The following is a 25,961-nucleotide window of genomic DNA, read 5'->3' as shown; positions in this document are numbered from 1 at the left end:
TAAACAGGTCAGCTGCCCTCATGCAGTGCTAATGAAGGGGAAATTAATTCATGGCTCCGCCCCCTCGTTCAGATCCAAAATTGTACTGGTTCTTCCCATAGACAGTAAGTGGTTCTTCCTCGGCCCATGCTACATCCTTCCACCAAGTTTAATGAATATGAGGCCAGTAGTATTTCTGTAATCCTGCCGAGAGAAAAACAAACAAAGAAACAAACCACACTGAAAGTGCCTCCTTTCCTTAGCAGTGGTAAAGACACAACATTTGATTCTATTTTTTATGACCAATAACTACTGCTCCACATTTCGGCAACCTAAAACAGATTTTGAGGCTCATGTAATATTGAATTTCCATTCCATTTTCAAAATAGGACATTTTCGGACATTTTATAACAAAAACAATCAAGTCATTTAACAGTAAAAAGCCTGTTTAATTGCAGAATATATTGACAGTACGGTAAAGCAATAAAAACACTGCCATATTGCTTCTATTTTTACATGACTTACACAGCTGCTGTTACAGCTTATGAAACAAAACAGTAATACGGTACTTTTACAGTAACGATGAGAACCACAACATACAGACAGGCTCACAGAGCACTGCGCCCGTCACTTTCCACTGACAGGTGGCTGTGTTAAATGAGAAATGCACAATATAATAATAATAATAATGATCATAAGAGCAAGAACAGAGACAAAGAGCATTCAATCACTGGGTCTAAAGGGACAAACTGGGCTGAAACAACTGGTCACACAGGGAGCAGAGATGCACAGCCACGAAGCCCACAGACAAAAACAAAACACAGAAGAATAAAAACCAAAAAAACATGGATTACTTTGTACGTACGCAATACATACATGACGTGAAATGACTTGACATTGCCCGTGGTCGGACTGGCCTCCATTCACCACATGATATATCCTCTTTGTTATTTGTGCCTCGGTTCATCAGTGGTGTTGTATTCCACTACAAAGCTTTAGTTTGTGAATAAGGGCACCACAGTGCCGTTTTCACAGCCTCTCTTCTCCCTTAACTACCGAAGGATTCGGGGACCCGACCTGTCGTCAGTTAGTGTCTTGCGGAGCTTCACTCCCCGGCGTATAGACACCAGCATATCCACTGAGGACGTCTCCTGGGGTGCACAATGAGCCGGATCCTCTGGCAGTAAGCTGGGGAAGGGGAACTGACCATCACCGAGGGCACGGGCGCTGGCTGCCAGCTCTCCTATCTTCTCCACCAGGCTGTGGCGGTTGGCAGCGAGCAGAGGGTCCTCCTCAGCACTGTGGGGGGCCATGCCGGGTGCCTGCTGGGCGTAAACAGTCCGGTCCGCCCCTCCTCCTCCTCCACAGCCCCATGCTGTGTCAGGGAGGCTCATTCGCTTTGGAGAGGCCCTCATGTAGTCACTAGCAGATGGGTCATCACCATACAAAAACTCCTCGCTGCCCACCCGATGCTGAGAGGGGCTAGCATACCCCGGAGAGTCTGGCACTGTAGGGGTCTTAACTGGCACGATGGGGGGCCGGATGGGAATGGGGCCAGATGTAGATGGCGTACGTCTCACACCAGTTTTGGAGGATGGTGTCCGGCGAATGGTAGCTGTCCCTGAGGTAATGGTACCAGAGCTGATGACCCCGGCACCATTTGGAGTTCCTTGCAGGCTCTTACCTGCAGGCAGACCTGCTGTGCTGGCAGGTCTCTTGGTTTGGATCATGCGGCGATAGCTCTGAGCAATGTTACTGTGGCGTGGGATGGTAGAGGATTTGTCAAAGTCTGCCTGCCCTTCACTGTCAGCATCCCCATTGAGAGAGTAGCACTCATAATCAGAACCTGGAAGTGACAGGGAGTCTTGAGAATCTATTTTGTACACCGAATGATAAAAATACTGACAAGTACAGTTATTTTGACAGGTTAATTTGCAGCTGTTTAACACAATAATTTACAGCAATCAAATTAACAGTCAATGCCATTGGTATGGCACTTCAAATCACCAAATGCAAGGATTCCCATTAAAATTGGAGTGCAAAAGCAAAGAAATTCAGAAATCCTGTGCTGTACATGGATTTTATGTGCATGTTATCCTGAGGAAGTGTTTATCTGTTCAGATGAGTGTTACCTTGTGACGGGATGGTGTCCTCAGAGCAGGAGGGGGTATTGGTCTGGGTGCTGTAGCCACTGGAGTACTGCAGAGAGTCTCTGCTGCTCTTCTGCTGCTCCATACTCAAGCCTCTGGTCAGAACCATAGCTAGAGTACTGGCTGCTGGAGAGAGGGGCTCACCATGCTGGAGCACACACACAGACAGGTAGGAAATACATACAGATCAGCATACATTTACATATGCAATTCACCACACTCCAATTCCTAAGGAATCCAAATTTATATCCTGTAATTTATATTTCCCCTCCCTCAGGACTTCTTACCTTGGCGGTAATGGTTCCTGGGCCACTTCTCGCTCTGTGCGGATCATCTGGTTGCATCCCAGAATACCCCTGAGGACTGGGCGGAGCCTCAAGTTCTCTCATCTTATCCATAGACTCCCTCCGACGCAGTAGAGTGCTGGCCAACGACGGCTCACAGGAACTCGATTTGGCCCAGTCCTGCAGCAGCAGACAGAATAATGTGCATTGCTAGTGTTTGCCATCCAACAATTGTACAGTCAGTTAAACATGAAAGCTGCTGGTTTTGGCACATGAACGGGTTAGATGCATGGTCGATATAAGCAGAGTACAATAAGCTTTGTCAGTGTTGTTAAACAATAGAGCCATCTCAGTTTCGCTCATCTTTACGAGGAAAGATGTGAAAACTGAGCTTGATAAGCGACAAGAAAATGGTGATTGTGAGGTTAATCTACAGTAAACAATGTCCATGACAGCAGAAAAAAAAATACAATAGGCAAAGAAGCAACAAAAGTTTTGAAAGAGAGAACCCAAAACCAGAATTGCAAATGAAAACGAACCTTCCAGCTAGGAACCTTTGATGTGGGTGAGGGAGTGTTGGATCCAGGGGAGTGGTTAAATGTGGGGGACGCAGGAAGTATGACAGATAGAGGCCTGATGGTGCCAGTGTGAGAGAAAGCAGGGCGGAAGGTACCGAAGGATGAGCATGAGCCAAACTGCGGAATGGATAGACAAGTCTGAGTCAGAGTGCTCAGCAACCATAAATAGTCCAAGTCAAATCGTACAGCAGCTGTCATCAAGAGCCCACAGGCCTCTTTAAGCCATAGATGACAATTATCGGCGTGCATGTGTGTGTGTGTGTGTGTGTGTGTGTGTGTGTGTGTGTGTGTGTGTGTGTGTGTGTGTGTGTGTGTGTGTGTGTGTGTGTGTGTGTGTGTGTGTGTGTGTGTGTGTGTGTCTGCAAGTGCGTGTGTCCTGCAAAGTGAGTAGATTGGTGAGAGTTGCATGCAGTACTAACCGCTGTAGGAGAGCTGCACTCGCTGACAGACTGGCAGGTTTCTGAAGCCTCAGAGGAGGCTGAGCTTGTTGATTTCTGGGGATGGGAAGATGGAGGAAAGAACAGTGGCGATGAAGAGGACATGGGGAGAAAGAGGAAGGTATGAGAGATGCATAGGAAGAGAATGAGAGTTGGAGAAGAGTGTTGATGAGCTTTAGAAAGAGGGATTTTTCTTTCCTCTCTGAGGGGATCTATAGACTTATAGCCTAGATCGAATGTAAAGTAACCTGTAAGATCATTTATTCTAAAAAAAGAACATTGCATCAGTTGGTGTGCTGATGTGCTGCTGAGAGTGTTCTGTACACTGCAGTCTGTTCAGACCGTGAGAGTCTGAATAACTTTATCCATCCAGGGGGATACAAATTCAACATCTGTAACTGATAAAGCTGTATTGCAGTAAAAACAAACAGAGTTTGACTATCAAGCTCTTGTTAAGACTACGACTTTATGTCTGAAATGCAAACATGAACAAAAAGTGATTGGAAATGCCAGATGGAAAACTACTGTTGTCAAAAAGAGAGACTTATCGTAGATGTTCTTTGACAAGAAGGTGGTGTTGTTGCTGTGTCCTCCTGCCCTGCAGCAGTACTGCCTGAGGAATCTCTGGAGATAACAAGTCTGCTTTGTTCCCGGTTTTGTCGCAATAAAAAAAAAAAAAAAAAAAAAAATCCCTCTTTTGTTCCTGACAAAAGAATAAACTTTAAAATCATGGCTGAGACTCCTACCTGGCTGGTGATGTCAGAGGGCATGGGCGAAGGAGGCTTCGAATGGGTGTTGGCGTCCTGGGAGACGAAACCTGAGTCATGGGAGGAGACGCTGCTGAGCCGATGGGCTCCCGCTGAGGGCATCTGAAGGAGACTGTTGAGAGGGTATCATGAGTATAAGCATTGAATATGAATGTTAAACAGGACTGTGATCTATATAATCACGTTTCCATCCCTTTGTTTTGTTCTGAAGATAATTTTTTGAGGAGGATTTATGTAAAAGTCACAGTAAAGACAGAAAAGGCTACATTAAAAATTTATCACAAAAGCTGTGGACATGAAGAAAGTCTTGTGTGAAAATTCTAACTGATGCCATTCTTCTAATTTTGGCGCATCAAAGAGCATTAAAAAGTTAGCCCCTCTTTGATTTCCCTTTCCCTCTGAACATTAACAGCTGTCTTTGTGCTTTTTGTCTCCTGCTCTGTCATTTTCATTCAGCGTTGTTTCTGTTTGTCACCCACGCATTTTCAAATGTGCAACTTTCGCTTCTCACCTTCCTTCTGTATTTTATCTCCTACACCTCCTCCTCCTTCCCTTCTCCCTCCGGAATATATTTGAAGTAATCATTTCTCATTAATCTTTGTTCCCTACAGGGTGAGGCTTTCGGAGGAATGGCAAATAAAATATGACAAATTGAATAACCGTGAACAACCTCTTTCTTTCTTTTTTTTCTTTTTTTTTGAAGTAAGCTTGTTTTCTTACATCTTATCATTAAAATCTTTGTCTCCAGAACATATTTTGTATTTAATGCTGTGGCATGAAACTGAAGGTTGTCTCAGAAAAAGCTGAAATTTGAGATATTTTCATTTAAAGTCTGATTTTACTCATTAAACATCATGCTAACTGGGATTTATAACTTAAATCTGTAATAAAAATGAGTCTGTCACACATACAGCATAGCTGCAATGTGGACATCTGTAGAATATTAAAAAATAGGATGAGGTGTCAATTGGTACAAATATCAAGGGGGTTCTACCAGGAAATGTAACACCAAGGCAAGGTGAGAATTTGTGAGAACATTTGATATCTCTTCAACTCAACATTAAAAGGGTTTATTTGTGAAGCCAGACTTGTCTCTTGGCCTAGAATCCCACATTTATAAATAAACTGTTGTACCATCACCATTAGCCTTATGAAAATGCGGATTTTGGTTCCTGAGTAGGCTTCACAGCTTTCCGGCTGTGATGTTTGACAGTTTTGGACATAATCTGGCTGTAAGGAGCTTGAGAAGTACAAATCTGCCAGGAGCATGAGCTGAGGAGCCGGTGAGATTATTACCGCATGTCGTCTCACATTGTCGCTGGTAGTCAGGCTGCGTGTTGAGGAAGGTATGTCACTGGAGCTAACTATCTTTGGATGTTTCATTTCCTTGCTACTGTGTAGTGAAGTTGTTGGAAATTGGAAAAGTGTATGTGTTTGTTCAGAGCAGCTCAAGCATCAACAAAATCCACTATTAACAATAGAGTATGCAAAACTTATCACATCACATTTTATCATCAACATCTTGTATAATATTGCACAGAACTTAATGTCCACATCTGTCACTGTTATTTTTCTGAGATGTTTGACCTTAAAAATACAGAGCAAACATTTTCAGGGTTTCTAGTTGTTCTGCTGAAAGTGCAATTTTTCAGGGGCTTAAGGTGAATACTTGTGAGCAGGACTTCTTACCTTCATCATACATTGCAGAATAATTACATACAATATTCATAGATTCTAGGTTTTTCAATGAAAGAGGAGGTGACGTTTTAAGAATCTCTAACCACTTAATTGGACTTTTCCTTGAAGAGATAACCATAGACAGAGATAATTGTTTTTGGACATGTCTGGAGGGGATCTTCAACACAGTGAACAGATAGCAGTGTGTATGTTCATAGGATATACCTGCACATGCTACTCTTCCTGGAGCCGGTGCTGCTGGGGGAGGAAGGAGGCGTCTGATAGGACCAGCTGTAGTCAGAACCTTTCAGGTCCCGGATCACCTGCAGCAACACATAACAAAATTGTTACTATACAGATACAATAATATACAAAGAAAATACTGCTTTTACATGTGATAAGAACTGACAACAAGATAAGATACTTTTCCTAGAATTGCTGGGCACTGTAATTTGTAGTAAAGGTTACTCAAACTGGAGTAAACAGTACATTTTTTGGGACTATTTGCAGCTGTGGATTGACACATATTTGTTGCTCTAGCAAGTATCTATGCAAGCTGGAGATAGTATGCAAGCTTCGGGGCAACTGGTTGTTAATGATTCCGAAGTCCAGATCAGGCTTTGGATAAACATGTTCAGTCTTTTTGTTGATAAGGAAAACGTAGCAAATACTTAATCCTGGACTGCAATTACAAAAAGGCTAATTTGATTGTGATCCAAATAACCGGATCATGTCAGATGAAAAGTGTACCAGTGGCATTAAAAAAATTAGGAGTGTTACACCCTGCTTACCTGCTCACTGGCTGGTGGCAGCTTGTGGGGGTCTTCAGTCAACACAGTGAGGTCATCAACAATGGCCTGTAAATGCGTTATCTCTCCCAGCATGGCGATCTCTACATTCTGGAGGAGAAGCCGGATAGATTAATTAAACAGCAACTACATTGGAGCTTCTCTTCACAAACATTTTCTCTCACTTTTAGGCATATAAAGAATAGCTGTTCCTCACCACCACAGGCTGAAGCAAGTTGATGAATGTGCAGTAACGTCCTCTCTCTTCCAGGAGGGTTCTGCGCACCGCCTGCTTCTCTGTCTCCTCCATCAGCAGGTACAAGTCACTGACATCCTGCATGGCACTGTCAAGCTGGGGGCGCAGATTACCCCGGCCTGTGTAAGGCAACAAAAAGTGAGACAGAGGAAGGAAGGAAGGAAGGAAGGAAGGAATGAGCGAGTGAGGGAGGACAGAGGTGCGTGTAGTTGAGTAAACAGAGACATAGAGGAGGAGGAATGAAAACAGATTAAGAATTGGAGGGGAGGTTGATAATTATAAAAGTGCAGGGAGGAGGGAAAGAGTAAAAAAAAAAAAAAAAGAAGAGATGATTAGAACAAATAATGATAAACTGCTGTGTACTAGAGGTCAACACACTGACAAGCATTACACTCAAATGGTTCATGTACATGGGAATGAGAGGACACCGAAAACATGCCCTCAATCAATGCAACTGGTGATGATTTGCAGACCCTGAAATGGATGTAATTAGAAAAACACTGCAGTACTAAATGTCCAGTTATTCAAGACTGCATACCACAGTGACACTTGATGATAAATACAGGAGGGCGAAGCAATGGAAGAAGGATGAGATGAAGATGACCACTGATGCCACATTCTTTGTTCTGTTGCATGATTTATACACTGTCAGTCATCACCCTATAGTATGCTATATCTTAGCATTGTTGGTTGAGTGTCAAGCAGCACACTCTTTAAATGTACAATATAACTTGAAAATATAACAAGCTAAATGTGAGCAAATTGATGTTTAATGTGTTTTAATGTTTAATACTGGTATTAAAGTGAGCAAATTCAAATTTGTGTCTTTCTGTGCTGGAAATTGCAGACATAAAAATCATCACAATCAACACTCAAACTGTCTTTAGCATGCAGCACACTTGCATTACAACTGTTCATGTGTTCAACGCATATCAGTTTAATTAGCTCATTTTTCAGTGCACCTTCATTTACAAAGGCACTAATAAACTCAAAAGTCCCATAAGGATGTGACAGCCTGTCCCTCTATAGGGCCTTATAAACAGGAATAGTACCATTATCATGGAGCTGTCAGCTCATGACAAAGAAGTTGTTTTTACTCAGAGAAATGAGTGATTGTCTTAGAGATAAGTTAACAAAAACTGCCAGTTTCCTTCTCTATAAAAAGGCATTTAGAAAATGGAAGGGCTACATCTGAAACAGTTTTGGCAGACTGTAAGCAAAAGACACATTCAAGTAGCTAACAAATGAAAGACAAATATGCAGTATATGCTTTTCCTAAACAGACATTTTTCACCGAGGACATTTGGACATGTCACGGCAGATAACGCACAGGGAAATTATAAAATCTATGATGGCTGAATTTAGCATTTGGCTCCTCGTTGACTCACTGTCACTGTAACAAAAAAAAGCTGTCAATAATGTTATTTGTAACACTTCAAATCAAAATGTCTGTGATGACGAAGGCCTATTTGCTTACAGCTAGCCTGTGTATTATTAACATTCTTTATCCCCAGGGTTTTTAATTTCTCGAAGAATGTCACGCTATTTCACCCTTTAACCAAAAATGCTAAGACAGCGCAGTGTTTTCTTTGACTGGCAGGTTGATCTAAGGATGGTTTTGATGCTTGAAACCAGCATGTGAAGTTTTCATTCAGGGCAAAGCACAGCAGACATACCTAGAAGCTCTACAGCCAGAGGAAATAGCCAGAAAGAAATAGAGGAGTGTGCAGTAACAGGCAGGGGAGGGGAGAGACAGAAGAACAGGCAAAGTTAGCTGCATCAAATTGGGGCAAGTTGCATGTTTATGACAAGCCCATACCACTGAAGCATCGTATGAAAATAGGAGTTTAATCACAACCAGCGGTAGGGGCTAATGCGAGCAGAACCAGGGAAATAAGTTCATTTCTTTGATTTATAAGGTAAACCATCCAAAGCTGGAAAGCAGCCTTTGAAATTGTGCCAGGCATTTTGATTTGATTGAGTTATTACTTCTCATTCTGCACTCTAGATGGTGCTAGTTCACCATTAGACATTTGTACAACCCAGAGACCAGCTGCCCTGCAGACTTCATTAATATCGGCTGTTAAAATCTCATTACTTTTATCACAAGTCCATTAATGAGCATGTTGTGAAAGTTTTTCTCACCTTTTCTTGCTTTTTTCTGGAGTTTTATGGTATCTAACGACTTCCTTTTGATTTCCTGCCGAGACCTCTTATATTCTGTGGAGAGACAGTGAAACAAATGGTGTATAAATCTCTGTTCAATGAAAAAAGTGTATAAAAAGGGTATTCATAGTTTTCTGTCTGTTCACCTTTGGCATGGTCTTTGTCCAGCTGGTTAGCAGTCTTCTTCCATTCCTCTATTCTGTCCTGAAGTGGTGTAACCAGGCCTTCCATAAGAGTACTACAGTGACAAGCACAGACAACATGAGAGTCAGAGAATGAAGGGTATAACAAATAGCTTTATTTCAACCGCAGAAAGCCTCTCAGCGAAGAGTGGTAGAATGACAGAAAGGTCAATGCAAATGGGACAGGACCTAGGAACACAATAATCCCCTCAGGGAAAGAGATGAGAGAAAATTGCGGTGGAGGGGAAGAAAAACAAAAAAATACAAATGACACGTACTTGGTGAAGTGGCGTAATTTTGCCTCAATGCTGCGGTGTCGCATACACATCCTTGTCAGAGCTGAGCCGATGTCCCTGGTGGCACCTTGGAAAGACAAAATGAAAAACAAATTGTCACCTACAATATAAGAGCTTGGCAATACAAATCACAGATTCGACTCTTGGCCTAGAAAAATATGTTTTTCCATGAGAGCACATAACACATCAGGAGAACATTTTGAAAGGTTTAATGGACTTATCAGGGCTATTTTTTTTTTCATTGTCGGAGAGCCGTTTCCAGCTGTAACCACTAGGTGGACATATGCTGACTGTAAAAAGAAGAGCCCATAAATGTCACATTTGTTTGGGGGAAGCAGATGTGGCACTGTGCCTGAGAACTAAAACCTTACACTCCCTCCTTCCCTCTGCACAAAACATGCATTTTTCCTGTTGACCCTTTGAGATTGAGATGCATGATTTGTCACCACAGTGTAAACAACAGCTTGTGTGAATTGGTTACTGTACTTTTCCTCTCTGTTGAAGTGTAATTAAATGGAGTCTTAAGCCTTTAAAACCCAGGCTGGCCCACTGTCTCACTGATGGTTCACAGGCCGGTGTAATATGTGGCAGCACTGATCCTGTTGTAATCTGGGCCACATAGGGCTAATCTGAGGGTCCCTCGCTACACACACACACACACACACACACACACACACACACACAAAGCAAAGAGAAGGGCATCTCTTAGCAACAGACAGGCCTCAGAGTGGAGGCAGGACTGTATTTGTGTTCATGTGTAAAAAAAAATTGAAGCGCCTGTGCATAGGTTAGTGTGTGTGTGTGTGTGTGTGTGTGTGTGTGTGTGTGTGTGTGTGTGTGTGTGTGTGTGTGTGTGTGTGTGTGTGTGTGTGTGTGTGTGTGTGTGTGTGTGTGTGTGTGTGTGTGTGTGTGTGTGTGTGTGTGTGTGGACAGGTGGTGTGATTTACAAACCCCCCACCCTTTCCGAAGTTCTCACCCCTTCTATCCTGGAGGAAAAAGGAGGGAACCCTGTAAGGGGATATCCCTCTATTCTTCCCTGCCTGCTCTGCCTTTCCTGTTCTCTCTGTTTCCTAAACACCATTCATGCAGGGCAGCCAGAGAGAAAGAGAAAGAAACCAGCTCTAACCTTCACTGTGAAAACAGATAGATGGAGAGAGTGATACACAGAATTAAACAGAAAGAAACACGTGACCGATATAGTCGGCCTGAAAACGGACTCGGTTTGAGGAACGCTCCAGATTGTTGTCCGGTGAGATCTGTGCTCTTTTCCAGATTTCACAGAAAGAAACTAGGTTACCGTCTCCCCCCCCCCCCCCCCCCCCCCCCCCCCCCCCCCCCCCCCCCCCCCCCCCCCCCCCCCCCCCCCCCCCCCCCCCCCCCCCCCCCCCCCCCCCCCCCCCCCCCCCCCCCCCCCCAGCTAATATCACATAAGACGTGCAAGACAAACATCATTCAGCACCGTTTGCATTCACTAACTGTTGTACCAGTTCAAAGACACTCAGCAACAGATCTGGACTCTGTCTCAAAGAGACATTTTTGCCAGACATATGTGGAGTAACTTTAGTGTGTTTGCACGTTGGAGAGAAGAAAGGAGGATTGTCCTATGTCCGCATTGATTTTCTAGGTGACTCAGTGAGAGGGGAGGGTTAGAGGTGAAAGGTCATCCAGCTGTATCTTCCACACAGGCATTACACACAGGCATTACACATCAGTGATTGAAGTAACATGTGGAACCAATACGCTCAACTCTATACGCTATAAATAGAAAAAGAGGTGTCCATCTTTAAAGGACTGGAGAGTCTGTAATATAAGAACCTCTATTTACACTGGGTCAGAAAGCAAATCAACAGACCTGCACAGAGAGCACGTGCACACAGGTTGTGCATGTCTCCTTTTTGTAATTCACCTCTAAAAAGGCATCACAGGAAACCACCACAGCTGTGAATCAGTTCTGACAGAGAGCGAGAGAGAGAGAGAGAGAGAGAGAGAGAGAGAGAGAGAGAGAGAGAGAGAGAGAGAGAGAGAGAGAGAGAGAGAGAGAGAGAGAGAGAGAGAGAGAGAGAGAGAGAGAGAGAGTAATGTGGCGTCTTGTATCTCTATAACAGACCTTCCCAATGTCACTGTCAGCTGGAGAGCCCTCCAACCCCCACTCCCCTGTCAATCCATCCCTGCCAATTTCCCTCTCAGCCTCCCAGCTCTTTCCTCCCGTCCCCTCCTCTCCGTCTTCCCTTCCCAAAAGGGGATCAGCTGACAGCTACATCCTGGGGAGGTTCAGAGGCTTCCTGGCCATGTCAAAGAGCCCTGCTGGCCCCTGGCCTCGACCGGATGGACAGGGACACGGTGATTCACTCCCACAGCACCACACAAGGCATGTGACAAACATATACAAGCTGGGAGGACAGTTACACTTGTCTTGAAAGACAGATATTGTGCAGAATATAGAAAAAGACTTTCAAATCAAAGTCTTTCTGTCATTCTATTATTTTATTAAGGTGGATATATCTCCGTGTTGACCTTCCTGAGGTTTCATCTTTTCCGTTTCCCCCGTTTATTTTGTGATTTTGGGCTGTATAAGTAATACTTTATCTCACTGTCTATAAATATATCGATACTTAACTTTGTAGCAGTTTAGAGCTGGCTCAAAGTGCATAAAACCTGGAAAAGTGATTATTTAGCAGACCGGGATCCCCAGGGCTTTAGGGGGAGCTGGGCCGACCTCATAGCAGACACCCACACGTGCATGAATGAATCAAAACACAGACCAGGATGGAAGAGAGCTATTATGCAACCTGGCTATATATCTTAGGACACAGAGCAAACTACTGGGAGTAAATAAACAGAGCAGCAATGTGCGCTTCATTACAGGAGCACTGCCGTGCACACATCTCACACCGATGGCACCCGACTCAATATACACACTGAACATAAAGTGAAATTGCCAGAAGATCTGAAGTGTATGTTGAAAAAAGACATGGGATTGTTGGTGGGAAGGTCAAGCCCCCATTGGTGGGTTTCAGTGGGAACCCTAAACTCTAGCATCCAAACCAGCACAGTGCGGTCTGAGTGTGTGGAGAGTGGTTCCATCAGAGCTCTGGTTCTGATTAACTCCCCTGATTCCTCGGGGAAGGAGGAGTATTTTAATAGGCCAGCTTTATAGGGGGTTCTCCTGCCAGGAGTCGGGAGCCAGGGGCTAAACTGCCACAGGCCTCAATCCCCTGATGTCTTCAGCATGGGAGCTCAGCCTAACCATCTCTCTCTTTCAGCATCTAAACCCTGCTGTTCAGCTCACATTTCATTAGCACTTAGACTACTGTGTCGGAGTGAGGTGCTGTTGGAGTTAGACTTGTGCCACCGGTTCAGAGGGTGCTCCCTCTCTCTGCTTCCTGTATCAATAAAGCGTGTTTATGTGGACTGTACAAGAAAAAGGTACAGAAAATCCTTACTGTTACACTTCCAGGAAAATGAAGTCCCCTTGATTTTTTTTTCACGCAGCAGCCGCTGAGCTAAGGAAATTCCATCGTCAGTGAGACAACACTTATTCCTCACATTGGCACGTTGGCCATGGAGCTGACTGCGGCAGGCACAGACAGTTAAGCCTCCTGACTTTACCCTCCCTCACCCCTTTTAAGTGAGGTTGAGTGTGAACTGGCAGGGACACAGCGAAGGCCACTGATGGATGAAAGGGGCCGTGGGATGAGACGGGAGCAGAGGGGAGGATGAAAGAGGGTACACACTGCCGAGGTGCCGGGTGGGTTCAGCCGGTCAAGGGGCAGAGGAAGTGTTAGCTGGCTACTGCAGGTGCAACGGGCGCTGCCAGAACAACATCTATACACAGTAAACCCACTAAATATATGATTAATAATGAGGAGGACTAAGGAGTAATTCGATAATGTAATATTATGAATCATTTTCAAAGTCTTTACGTGGTATGTGTGTTCAAGGAAGGAAAAAAAAAAAAACACTTCACTAAGATAGTTTTGTCTGCGAAAGGAAAGAAAAAAGAGAACAAGGAGCACTTGCTTTGATTTCAGCAGCTTCACTGCTATAAATTCGCTACTAGTTGAGCAAACACGCAGCCGAGATGTCTGAATTCAAAACCTGACAGAACATCATAAATTCATATCATCAAGTCTTTGCTTCAAAGCACAGCTGGGAGTGTAGCACAGTGGGAGCAGTAAGTATCATAAATAAAGCAGCATCCCTTGGATCTGCCTGTTAGGGAGCAATAGCATCTGATGGAGGGAAGAGTGGTGGGCAAAACAGCCACATGTGGACACGGATTGTGGAACAGGAGTGCTGTGGTGTACGCCTGTAGCAGGAGAGTTACAGATCTAATTCAAGTTACATAAATTGTGGTTGACAGACACAGACAGTGTGTATCCTTTGAGAAACTCTCCAGAGTCTCTAGTTTATAATGTGGGTATATTCTCATTCTGAGTCCGACTTAAAAATGGAAAAATTAACATTTCATACCAGTCTTTGTTCATGGTTGCAACACAACGTAGATCCGTTTTTTTTCCTCGTCTGTTCTTTTAAAAAGAAAAATATTTTTTATATTTACAGCCCTTTTGAGGCATGCTTTGTGATATTGGGCTATAATAAACTCTGATTTCACTTGCGTCACTATATTTTCAATAGCGTATAACTTGAAAACGATTCTACTTTACTACTTGCATTCCTTAAGTTAGTGAAGACAGGTCTAAATCTGGAAATGACTTTTATAAATCTTTTATAATAACTCAGACTTCAAACAGAATGAATGTGTAATTTTCTCTCAGATTTCAGAAACATGTCATCACTTTAAAATCATGTGAAAAAGTATGAAGTATGAAGCTGATTCAAGCTTGAAGCTGTTCAGTGTGATTTCTGAGCTGTTAAAGAAGGCTCAACGTCTCAAGGATCTAAAACATAACAATACGATTTTTGTTTGAACTAAACACTTCAATCCTACATTCATAAATGTAATTGTTTGTGTGGATTAATATGCAAGTACTGTATCTGGGGTTGTAACTGAATATTGTCATTATCGATACATTTGTAAATGAATTACTTAACTAAACAATGAACAGATAAGACAATAGCGAAAGCTGAAACTCCTGTTCCCAAGGGAACATCTCCCGTGTCTAGTTTTATCCGACGAATGGTCCAATACCCAAAGATATTTGATGTACTTTGTTATAAGGCAGAGAAAAGAAAAGAAAAAAAAACCTGACATTCGATTCGCTGGAAATAAAAACAACTATGAATGAGTGAGAGTTTGTTTATGAATGAACGTATGTCCTATAATGTGCTGTGCGTCTGCAGTAGACATCAAAACTTCATTCTAAGCCTTTGTGTCACTTCCTTAAGGTGGAATGTCTCTTATTACCAGCAACAATACTACAAAGCGGTGGAGGAAATGGCCTTGAGATCAATTGTTTTAGTCACACACACTCACACACACACACACACACACACACACACACACACACACACACACACACACACACACACACACACACACACACACACACACACACACACACACACACACACACCATTGTTGCCTGGCCAGACAGTACGAAAAGCATGTTTCACCTCTCACCCCGAAACACCCACAGACAAGACATCCCGGTGTGTGCTGATGCGGTGTAAACATGTTCTGGAGAGCATTAGGACGAGGCGGAGGAGGAGGAGGAGGAGGAGAACGAGGAGGAAGTGATATTTCTCTGCTGCAGGAGCTTCCTGTTTGGGGACATGAATGCTGCTAAAAATAATTCCCACCGCTTGTCCAGATGTGCTTTTCACTAGAAATGAAACAAGTGAGAAACAAGACCCCTGATAGCCGAAGTCTAAAATACAAATGCATGTAAACAGATACCTCAGGAGCAGTCTTTGAATAGCTTTGTATTTAATGGAGCAAAGCCTGCGAGTCAGTTCAATCAACCTGATTTACAACCTCTTCAAGTGTCTTTGTCTCAGCTGACAGGACTCTGCCCACTCTTTTGCTCTGCTTAAGTTAATGAGCCTCTACTCATTTGCAAACAATCCTACAAACAATGCTGACACCACTGCTGGTGCTTCTGCTGCTCATATAACTCTTCATAAGCTCCACCTCCATCTGTAGCCTCTTAGTCCTCAGTTACACACCCCGTTCTCCTCTGCACTGATCTTAAAGTATACTTAAGGCTCATCAAATATAAACTCTAAACTTTATATTCTCATAATAAGACATGTGGCTCCAGTTGACTGATTTTCTTCACACAAAAAAACAGAAGTTTACTGGAATACTCATAAAGTCTTCATAAAATACATTCAAAATGTTGTATTGAACCATCTATCAGTCCACCTCAACTTCAAAGTCCATCCATATTCAAATTAAAATCCTAGTTTTCATGTTTTTTTCACAGCCTCATTGGAGCCTGTAAAAAAATATTTTTGTGGCAATCCATCCAATGAGATATCAACCAAAATGGTGGAGGGACCAAATGACCTCATTATTCCTGGAGCCATGCCACTATAGAGACCGTATTTTGGTCACTATTTATTTGTACGGTGGCAAGTGATAAAAACAAGCTTTCTTTTGAAGTGTGCATAAAATAACTACAACTGATCATGTGATCTGACCAGTCATCCTCCATTCTCTGCAAATTTTTCCAACTGGTATAAACCAGACATCCTCTGTTGATTAAAATGATGCATGTATTCCTTACATCCCCTTTTTTAAAGTCCTCCCTTACATTACTCTATCAGGCTCTCATGTATTTTCCCTCCCCTCCCCGGCTCCCTTCCGTGCCGAGTTCATGTTCAGGATATAGCTGAACACAGTGTTCCCCCCAAGTCCCATGTTTGTCTTCTTAGTTAGGTATTCGCCCTCAGAATGAAAGTTATGCAGAACCAAAAGATTTGTTTTCCCTCCCGTTATTATTTCCCCCGGTTCGTCTGTTCCTCGCATCACTGCTGCAGCCACTTGATCCTTTACTTTGGTAGTCATTAAAATAGCTGGAAAACATTCATTTGCAGGAAGACCACATTAAGACTTGAGGTTTAAAGCCTGTAAACGTTAGAGCGAGACTTGAATAACTGTGTTGGGAACTGTTCAGCAGTGTCTGACAGACAAGGTAGACAGCTGACGGAAGAATAAGAGGCTCTTGTTGATACTTAAGTGACCTCGTGGTTGGAGGTCTAAAATACCCGAAGAGCCGAGCATACAGTTACCAGAATGGCACAACAGACCATAATATAACTGAAAGTGCATTCGTTTATGTGCCTGAATGAATGTCCACTTTAAAACACTCGAAGCTCATTTCAGCTTATAACCTCCTGGTTCTTCTACAGAGTACAATACAGCCTCATGTCAAGCTAGTACATGAAAGGCCAAAGCTTGATGGATATCAGTTCTGGTCACATGAGTAAACGCTCATTATTTGACATGCCCGTAAAAATAGCTGCGCTGCTGGGATAGCACAGAGGACAGTAATCCCCTGATCTCGCTCTGCACTAGGCCACGGCCGCATCTCGTCCATGCCAGGCTGTCCAGATGGCGGGTAGGGATATCCGTCCCATCTGCCAACCCAGAGAACTACAGTCGCCAAGCAGATTACTGCTTCGCTGACACACTGATCTACTAGCATACCTCCACTGAGAACGAGTAGGGAACGAAAAGACAAGAGAGAGCTCGCAACGACCCGCAGGAACATTATGTCTCTGTGTGTGTAATGGTGCATGCAGTCTGCTGGTTCTGGTGCGCAGATGTAAAAAGAGAAAGGTTTCGTCGGCATTGGACACAAACTCGCAGTGCATGGCAGTCTGGCCGATGATCCCAGAGTGTGAATTTTTAAAGCTGGGGGTGGTTGATCAGGAAGGGAAGAGAAGGCAGTCTGTGTCTGTGTGTTACAGAGTGGGGCTAAGAGGATTAGCTGAACGCCTCTGCCTAGCCTGGAAACCCAGAGCTGTGGAAATCCCACTGAAACCACAACCCCCAACCTCGGTCAACTCGCCCCCACACTACACTCACCTCACTCTCCAAAAAAATATGGAGCCTGTATCTCATACCCTAATGTCCCATTAGCCATGGACTACCAGCTCTCTGACATACATCCAATTCAACCATGTCCAAAAATGGAAAAAATGAAGTCAACCCCGTACGAAAACACGCGTCATCCAGCCAAGCTTCAACAAAACACGAGTCCACTCTTCTCCAGATAAGTCTGGTCCTCTTTAATACCTCACACAACAGTTTAATAGGAAAAATAAGTCTAGACAACACACCAGAATCCATTAAAGCTGGCCAGTCTGACAATAAAACGCACCAAAGAGCAGCAGGGCATCACATTAAGTCACAGGAAAGATGAGCGTTGAAACATGAAACATGTATCTTTACAAGCCTAAAAATGCTCCCAACACATTCTTCTAATACAGTCTTTGGTGCTCGCAGACCTTTATTGAACCCGGATGCGTACTGCCGGTGACAGACGTGCCTTTAGACACAGCTCTATCAACACAGTTTAGAGAAACATCGCTGTCAGACTCAGTGCCAAAACGCCTGGCAGCACTCCTCCAGCTGCATCATAAAACACAGACGCTGACGCCATTACTGTGACCATAAACTCTAAAAACGGACAACATGGGCGAGAGAGAGGAAGCCCGAACATGAACACAGACCGGGGCACTTGGACGCATGCTGACACAGAGAGGAGGCTGAATGAGGTGGAGATGGAAGGGATGATACAGTTGGATTTGTCTGTAAGGTTGCCCTCCGAGCTAAAGATAACACAGAAATAAGGACAGGAAATCATAAAATCCTCTTTCATTTGCCGTCAGCTCTCCGTGGATCAATCAATAAGCACAGAATGAGAGGAAATGTTGCTTTCCTTGGCAAGGAAGCGTGTCCAGTCTGCTGGAGAGTCTGTGTGTGTGTGTGTGTGTGTGTGTGTGTGTGTGTGTGTGTGTGTGTGTGTGTGTGTGTGTGTGTGTGTGTGTGTGTGTGTGTGTGTGTGTGTGTGTGTGTGTGTGTGTGTGTGTGTGTGTGTGTGCAAGAGTTAACAGAGTGACTGGGTGAGTGTGTCAAAGGTAGATTAAAGCAGGCAGACGAAGAATGCGATGAAACCTCCAGCTGTGCCAGCAGCTGCAGCTCGTCCCCCAAACACGAGACGGGATCGGGGTGACAGCGACAGCGGCCAACAGTTCAGAGCAGAGGGCCTGCCCCCTGTGGTGCAATCAGCCCTATATGGCTGTGCAGACGCTGAGGCAAACATGATCACTGCAGGCAGGCAGACTGCGCACACACACACACACACACACACACACACACACACACACACACACACACACACACACACACACACACACACACACACACACACACACACACACACACACACACACACAGGAGGGAACACAGACAGAAAGAGAGTGAAGGGAAACAGACACTTATGAACTAGTGAGAAAGTATTCTTAGAATTATTTTTAGCTTCCATTTTCTGAAGAGCTGTGAGCTACTAAGCGAATATATTTTAAGAAATCTGAATTATAACATTGCAGATGCCAGACGAGCAAAGTTGCCTAACAATGTCCTCTATGTCCTGCAGCCTGAGGTTCAAAGGTTATCCCTGTGCACCACGAGCCAGCACCAGTAAATATCGACATTCCTCCTGCCAAATTAATTGGAGCACACGGAGACCAACACAGCTCCCAAAGGAGAAATGGAATTGAAATGGTATGCTGGTTAACAGCACATAAAAACTGCAATAGGTTTTACATTCTTTTAAATAATTAAGAAAATAAAAGTAAGAAAATACCATCCAGTAAACAATTTATGATCAAGTTGTGCTAAAGCAGTGCTCGCGCTAAATGCTAAGACCAGCCTGGCACATGTTTGCAATGACAAAAATATAATCGCTGCTGCAGCAGGTATAATCTATACAGTCAATGTACTAATGCAGTGACCATCTTATTTCAGCATGATACCAGGCTAACATTTGCTAAGTATCACTAATCAGACAAACAGATTTACTTTTGCAATTTTCATTATAAACTGCAGTGCTGGAAAGTATACGGTATAATTTGGACCTGATGATGCCACTAGGTGAAAAAAATCAGGGGATCACCAAATGTGTTCAGTTTAAATCTCGAGGCACTATGACAGTCCATTGAATAGTGAGTTTGGACCAAATTGGTGGAACAAACAACAGAAGCAATGTTGATAAATTAATAAAAGCAGGAAATATTTTCACATTTAAGATGATGAAACCATCAAATATTAGATATTTTAACATGATAAAAATAACATCTCTTAAGTTTTCAATCCATCTACTACTGTGCAGTGGTCTAAACCCTGTTTCATTAGTCCCTCTTTAATTGCGAAAGTCTTTCATCACTCGTGCGGTCTGTGGCCTGAGAAGGATGACATTAATCCTAAAGTTAATATCCCTGGAAGAGAAGCAGAAGAGTGACTGAGTTTATGAGTGACACACTTACACGGATTTTATGCATCTATGGCTGAAAAACTACATTCGCCCTTCTCTCTCATCTTTCTCCGGTCTATCTATCACTCTGCTCTTTTTCCCTTCTTTTAAGGCACTTTTCCTTTGAAGTCCCGTCCTGCCATGTCTATACCCCTGTCTTATTGAAGCAGGCTGCCAGCTGCTGCTAGCAGCCAGCAGGTTGACCCGAGTCTACCTTGCTTCATCATGCATGTGCGCTCACATCAGGAATCATTTAAGGTGGCTTGATGTATCGCCATGCCAATAAACCCTACTGTTACTGGAAAGTCTGTGGGAGCAAAAACTGGTGACAATGCGTGAACACTGTTTAAGAAAAGCCCCTTTGGTCTTTCTCTCCAGCAGTAAGTGGTCAATAAGGGGCGGGGCTTGTATGAGCTGTTTAAAAGCATGGTGGTATGTGACCTGTGAGGTCATGCGGCCAGCTACCAGCTGTCACTCTTTGAATGTCAGTGTGTGTGTGTGTGTGTGTGTGTGTGTGTGTGTGTGTGTGTGTGTGTGTGGGGAGGTATGCTCCTGCGCTTGTGTGATTGCGTTTACGAATGTGTCAGGAGCCTTTGCACGCTCGTCCGGGTTTTTTTGACCTACAATCTGCTGTCGACGATTGACTCCAAAGAAATCTGTTTTAATCAGCTGCCTCTCTGGCCAGCCTGTCTGCTGCTGCGAGCAGGGTGACAAAGCAGATCAGCAGACCTCATTAAGACCCAAGAAACAATAAGCTCAGGTTTTCATTTCTCTGAGCTGCACCCTCCTCCTCTCCTCCCCCCAAAGCTGCCCCCACTTTGGTCATCTTAGTGTGGCAGAATGGTGTCGTGAAAGGAAGCCAGGAGCGTCACACCAACTGTCCACTTTCTCACAGATGTGAAAACAACTATATCTTGTTGTCCTATTTGTGTGACACACAACCACATGTTTCAAATCAAAGGGAACACAAATGTTGAGTTGAAAGATTATCAACTGCTTGTCTGCTCTAATCCTCAGATCCACTTAAAGTGCAGACAATACTGAACCCCTTAAGGGTGTGAATGTGCACAACACATGGTATTATATTTGTGTAGCTGAAGCATAATGCAGAGTTACACCAGCATCACATTTAAGGAAGTGAAAATTTGCAGCAAGACAGCAATAATCTGTGTGCAACACCCCATGAAGACAACAAATTGATTTGCTCGGGAGGAAAAAAGATGGTGGATGTTATTGTTCCTCTTTCCCCCAACAGCTCTTTCACTCCACCATGTGCGAGCCTGAATTAATTGAAAAATACCCTCCTTACCTCTAGAGTTGGTAGCCATGTCCGCCACCTTCTGAAAGGCATCTAAAAAGGCCACCGCTGCCAGAATTGTGGTCCTGAAAACACATTAACACATGTTCACCGCTCTTAGAGTCTGTAACCATTGCACAAGAGTTTTTGTCACTGAGCTTTAATTGTTCACAGGAGCTGCTTCTCACCTGAGTTGAGAGTGCAGTTTTGTGGCCTTGGCACTGAAGTCTTCCCACACAGGGTAAGAGCTCTGATCAGAGAAAGGAAAAGTAGTGAGTCAAATAAATATCTCGGCAAGGACATTTAAGTGCAGAAGTGTACACTGTTAAACACACACATACACACACAGAGTGTTCATGCACAGTTGAGAAGACATAACGTTCTCTCTGAGAGGATAGAATCTGGCACGGCTTGATAATATTTCAGTGTCAACTTTATTCACACTAAATGCATTTTCTCTTTAATTCACAGTGATAAGATAATGAAGGAAAAATAAGGCAGCTATAAATCAAAGAGAGCTTGGCTTTTTGCCCTGGGGTTAGAAACAAGTTAGCGTATAAGCCCTATGCTCTGCCTTGACTTAAAAAAGGTCGGCAGGATTTCTCAGTGCACGCCTTTCGTCTCTTATATGTGTTCGTATGTTTACATGTCTCCTTGGCATTTTTGAGCCGGGTAAGCCCCCGTATCACAACTGTTTATGTACACGGGGAAGGTAGCATGGGCTCGTTTTTGAAAAATCTGGATTAGATTTTCTCCAGGATTATCACGCACAGCCTTGAGGTGTAAAAGCAGAAGCCAAACTTAAAACACATTCGAGGCTAGATCCCATTAGAGCAAGAGCTTGAGCCCTGGAGCAACGAAAGGAAGGGCACAACCTTTACGTGTCTTTGATGGAGGGGAGCCAATAGGGGTTACACATCCTTACTATATATAGTTAACATGCAATCCAGAGAGAGTCTTGCTCTTCATCACTTTGGGTATAACCTCCATTCTGGCAATGACAGTGTTTAACTCCCAGCTTATCGCGGATAAAGCCTCGGCCTTCGAAAGTGATTTAGGAGCTATCATCTCACCCCTAAAAAATGTTTACCATGAACCTCGCAGCCTCGCCGTTCGCACTTGACTTCAACAGGTGTCTAATTAGCTTGTGTGGTCCATGACTCCCAGGAGCGCAAGAGATGTGCTCTGCCAAGACAGCTGAAAGAGGAGGGTGAAGGGGAGTACCAAGCGGAGAAGAATGGAGCGGGAGTACACATTTTTTTTCTTCATCCACACCCAGCAGCATCCAGAGAGGTAACCATGGATGAAAAGATGGAGGTAAGAGAATGGCTCTTCTTCCCACGGCTCATCATTCACTGGAGAGTGAGGTCAAAAGCATTACCCTTGGAGCCGGGAGGCAGCGTTGCTCAAGGACGGTTTTTTGGGGGTTTTTTTAAAGGTGGCTGCTAACCCACACACAGAGGTTTGAAATCACATCCCGCATATCTCTGTGCCACCTGGATCTGATCTAATTCTTGATTCCTGATCTAATCCAGCTGAGTCATTTCTTCTTCTTTTTTTTCTTTCCGCCCTCTATCTCGTGTTCAAACACCTCCTACTCTTTTATTTCATTTCCTGTAGCTTCGTCAGACAGTTATATAACCAAAAGCGTGTAGCTTGTACTAACACACTTGTGTACTGTCTGTACACAAGAGGCTGTGGAAATTCTCTGACTGTATGTGTGTGTATCAGGAGGTTGAGTGTACACTGTAGTCGAACACTGCTCACAATCAGGAAAGCGGTGCTGCTGCTTTGCTCCCGAGGGGTAAAGCTGGTCCGACAGGCTTGCATGGCGCAGCCAGGCGGCAGGAATGAGGTCAGATGTCTGTCTCAGACAGTGGACATCGATACTGTGCTGACTAAGGGCTTCAGCCTCATTCATCTGCACTGCTTATCAATACACAGACTGCCTTTTTTCTAAGAGCCCCTGTCTCTCTCTGGCCCTGGTGTGAGTACAACACAAAGGGGAAATATATGAAACCAGCACTGCCAATAGCTGAGAGCTGACTTCATTGGAGCCTGACAAATGATGGGCCCATAAATAGTCAGTCCGAAGGCACCACGCCCCTGCGAGCCAGTGATCAATAAGAAATCTGTTCAGTTGAAAGTGCTGCATGATGCTTGACTTACTCGCTGTTAATAACACTTTGGAAGCATCACCAGCATCCCACACAATGAGAACAGTGGGAGCTGCCTCCAGCCACGATGAATACATGCACACTTTCCATCTGTTGTCATGAACAACAACAGACCACCCTGCTTCAACTTCCTTGACTTGACCCCTCCCCCCTCCAACACAAACACTTCCATATATGCCATAAATAATGGGGGACATCTAATTCCTGCACAAAAAAAATATATATATATATATATATTTTAAACTATCCTAAAAGACAAAGATCTCATGTTTTATACATACAAGTTGCAAGGGGGGGGGTCAATTTGATTACTAAGAAAAAGCCTGAATCAAATGTGTATTGAACGAAATACAGCAAAAGTAGTGATTTCCTGCCACAAGGCCAACATCAGGAAGGACAATCAATAAGCTTTCATGCCTTTTTCTGTTCTGGAGGTTGAGGTGATGGAGCTGTTATTTTCTTTCAGAGTATCCTTCCAGAGCTGACACTTAATCTAGAAAAACCTTGGAGGCTAGTATGAAGAGTGAACAGTTGTTTGGAGTTAAGTTGCACCACAACACATTTGTAGTATGATAACTGCACAATAGTTCCCACTTTTTAAGCACTTTTTATTATCCTGTGCCCCTGCTTTTGCTTCTCAAAAGGCACTGACCCCTGGGCCAAACACACACAGCTACAACTGTAGTTTTGTGATAAAAATGAAGCTCTTGTTCTACTCGTGCTTCCACGCAAGTAGTTATTTTATGGCACAGAGACTGACACGGTGCCTGAAGTGCTGATAAATATAACCAATGCCTGACAGACCTGCTGCACATTATGCAAATAACACAAAGGGAAACATGTTTCATCTCTCAATCTGTCCTGCAGCGGTGTTTCAAGTGGGGGAGGACCCGGTGAAAGAGACAAAGGCAGTAAAAATATGTGTCTGATCAGCTACTGTGCAACCACAAAGGTCAGATGAAATCCCTGTCTGCTTAATTTAGATGTGTTACCTTCATGTCGTTCACGATGGCCTGGAATAATCCACCCAGCGCTCCACACTCCTTCTCCACCGACTCCATGGTGCCAGAAACAAACAAAAAAGCTCGTGGAAAGCGGAAAAATCAGACTAAATATCCCACCGCTGATCTGTTTTCACATAGCAGACATGTAGATCTTTGTTTTGTTCATCCGCCCTCCGTTGTCCTCTCCTACAAACAACGTAACCAGCAGCGGAGAGGATGCGGAGCCGCACAGCCAGCAGCCTGCGGAGCGCACAGACAAAAAGAAATGTGCTGCTCGATGGCACCGGGTGCTGCTGCTCGCCCCGCCGCGGCTACTCGCCTCTCCCTCTCGGTGGCACTGGAGGGATGGAGAGTAGGGACGCGCTTTGGCCGGGTCGAGCTTAAACGTGGAGGGCACATACACGGCGGCTACTCATGATCACCGCGTTAACACAAATAAACGGAGAGAGCCCAAATCCGAGGGGAGAGGGCAAAGAGTAGGTGGTGGTGGTGGTGGTGGAGGAGGAGGGGGCACAACAGGAGACGCGATCGGTCGCTGGAGACGCGGGGACGCGCTCCGTTGTTAGCAGCGGAGCAGATGTCTCGGGACTGGAGTCTCCCGTAATACGATCCATGGGAATGGAAAGGGGGCTGGTCACGTTTTTTTTTTTTTTTCTTCGTAAGGGTGAGGAGGAGGAGGGGACAAGGAGGAACACCCCCTCTCCTCCGGTCCTCCTTCCACCCCCACGCAAACAAAAGTGAAGCCCTGTGTTGCAGGGAACAATTGGGTGAACATGCAAAGCAGGATTTCCTCGGTTTTATATGCGTATTCCCACACGCGTCTGTTCATCATCATTTGCAGCCCTTAGTGGGTCTAATCTGTTTTCAGGAAGCAGTTGCATGTGGGCCATTAACACCCCACTTTGCATGAGTTAAACCTCCACAATCAACATGACAAACGACAAAGAGGTTCATTCAAATCAGAGTTATCTCCTGGAATAGTTTGACATTTTGGGAAATACATTTAACTTGTTTGTTTCTGGCCCACTCCACACAAAAACACTGTAATACACCTTCGCACATCTGAAGTGTATAAACATGTTTGTTTTGTCAATACCTTTATATTGCTCAAGGCGTAAAAGCCACACATTGTGGTTTTACTGTGATGTACCAAACTGTTTTTTGTGGTTATATTATTTTAGTTTACAAAGACTGGTAGTCAGTGCACACTATAAAAACCAAAACTGATCACTTTTATACTTCAGATCTTGTATAAATAAAGGGTAAATATTTATTGTTATTGATTTATTTAACAAATAAATAGATTATAAATAAAAAAGATATATTTGTTTACAAATAAAGGGACTAAGTTCCTTAGTGCAATAATAATCAGCAGCACTTTTTTTTTTTTATCATTGGTACTTTTTATTTTATTCATCTATTTATTCACTGATGTGTTGTTTTTAGTAATCCTTCTGTTCTTGTATATACTATTACCA

The 25,961-nt window shown here is 43.8% G+C and overlaps 1 protein-coding gene across 2 annotated transcripts; it reads right to left on the bottom strand.

Moving 5' to 3' along the window:
- Nucleotides 1-407: 407 nt before the first annotated feature.
- Nucleotides 408-25,092, bottom strand: mtss1la (MTSS I-BAR domain containing 2a). 2 transcript variants are annotated; one of them, XM_069705290.1, is made up of 15 exons: nt 24,472-25,092; nt 21,491-21,552; nt 21,315-21,388; nt 9,543-9,627; nt 9,229-9,320; nt 9,062-9,136; nt 6,878-7,035; nt 6,664-6,771; nt 6,098-6,195; nt 4,175-4,307; nt 3,411-3,485; nt 2,953-3,108; nt 2,417-2,593; nt 2,112-2,277; nt 408-1,825 (listed from the first exon to the last, which is right to left on the bottom strand). In XM_069705290.1, exons 1-15 carry the CDS (start codon nt 24,538-24,540, stop codon nt 1,032-1,034), a joined length of 2,322 nt encoding a protein of 773 aa, XP_069561391.1. In that variant the 5' UTR covers nt 24,541-25,092; the 3' UTR covers nt 408-1,031. The 2 variants fall into 2 exon arrangements, with proteins under 2 accessions (XP_069561391.1, XP_069561392.1); XM_069705291.1 differs by lacking the exon at nt 2,953-3,108.
- Between the last annotated feature and the right edge of the window lie 869 nt (nt 25,093-25,961).

The sequence above is a fragment of the Brachyistius frenatus genome, unplaced genomic scaffold (genome assembly GCF_029030835.1).
Source record: "Brachyistius frenatus isolate BFR_SWC_R1_liver_20210118 unplaced genomic scaffold, ASM2903083v1 Contig_55, whole genome shotgun sequence".
NCBI classification, from domain to species: domain Eukaryota; kingdom Metazoa; phylum Chordata; class Actinopteri; family Embiotocidae; genus Brachyistius; species Brachyistius frenatus.
Note: the sequence above shows the minus strand (reverse complement) of the source record. Positions and strands in the feature narration are given on the sequence as shown.

What these genes read in the sequence shown, in the direction of transcription:
- mtss1la (XM_069705290.1), bottom strand. Translation starts at nt 24,540, where the DNA reads ATGGAGTCGGTGGAGAAGGAGTGTGGAGCGCTGGGTGGATTATTCCAG. An exon ending in TGCCACCAGCCAGTGAGCAG is followed by an intron (nt 6,196 to 6,663) that starts GTAAGCAGGGTG and finishes GTGTTGCTGCAG; the next exon opens with GTGATCCGGGACCTGAAAGG. An exon ending in AGTGCAGCTCTCCTACAGCG is followed by an intron (nt 3,109 to 3,410) that starts GTTAGTACTGCA and finishes TCCATTCCGCAG; the next exon opens with TTTGGCTCATGCTCATCCTT.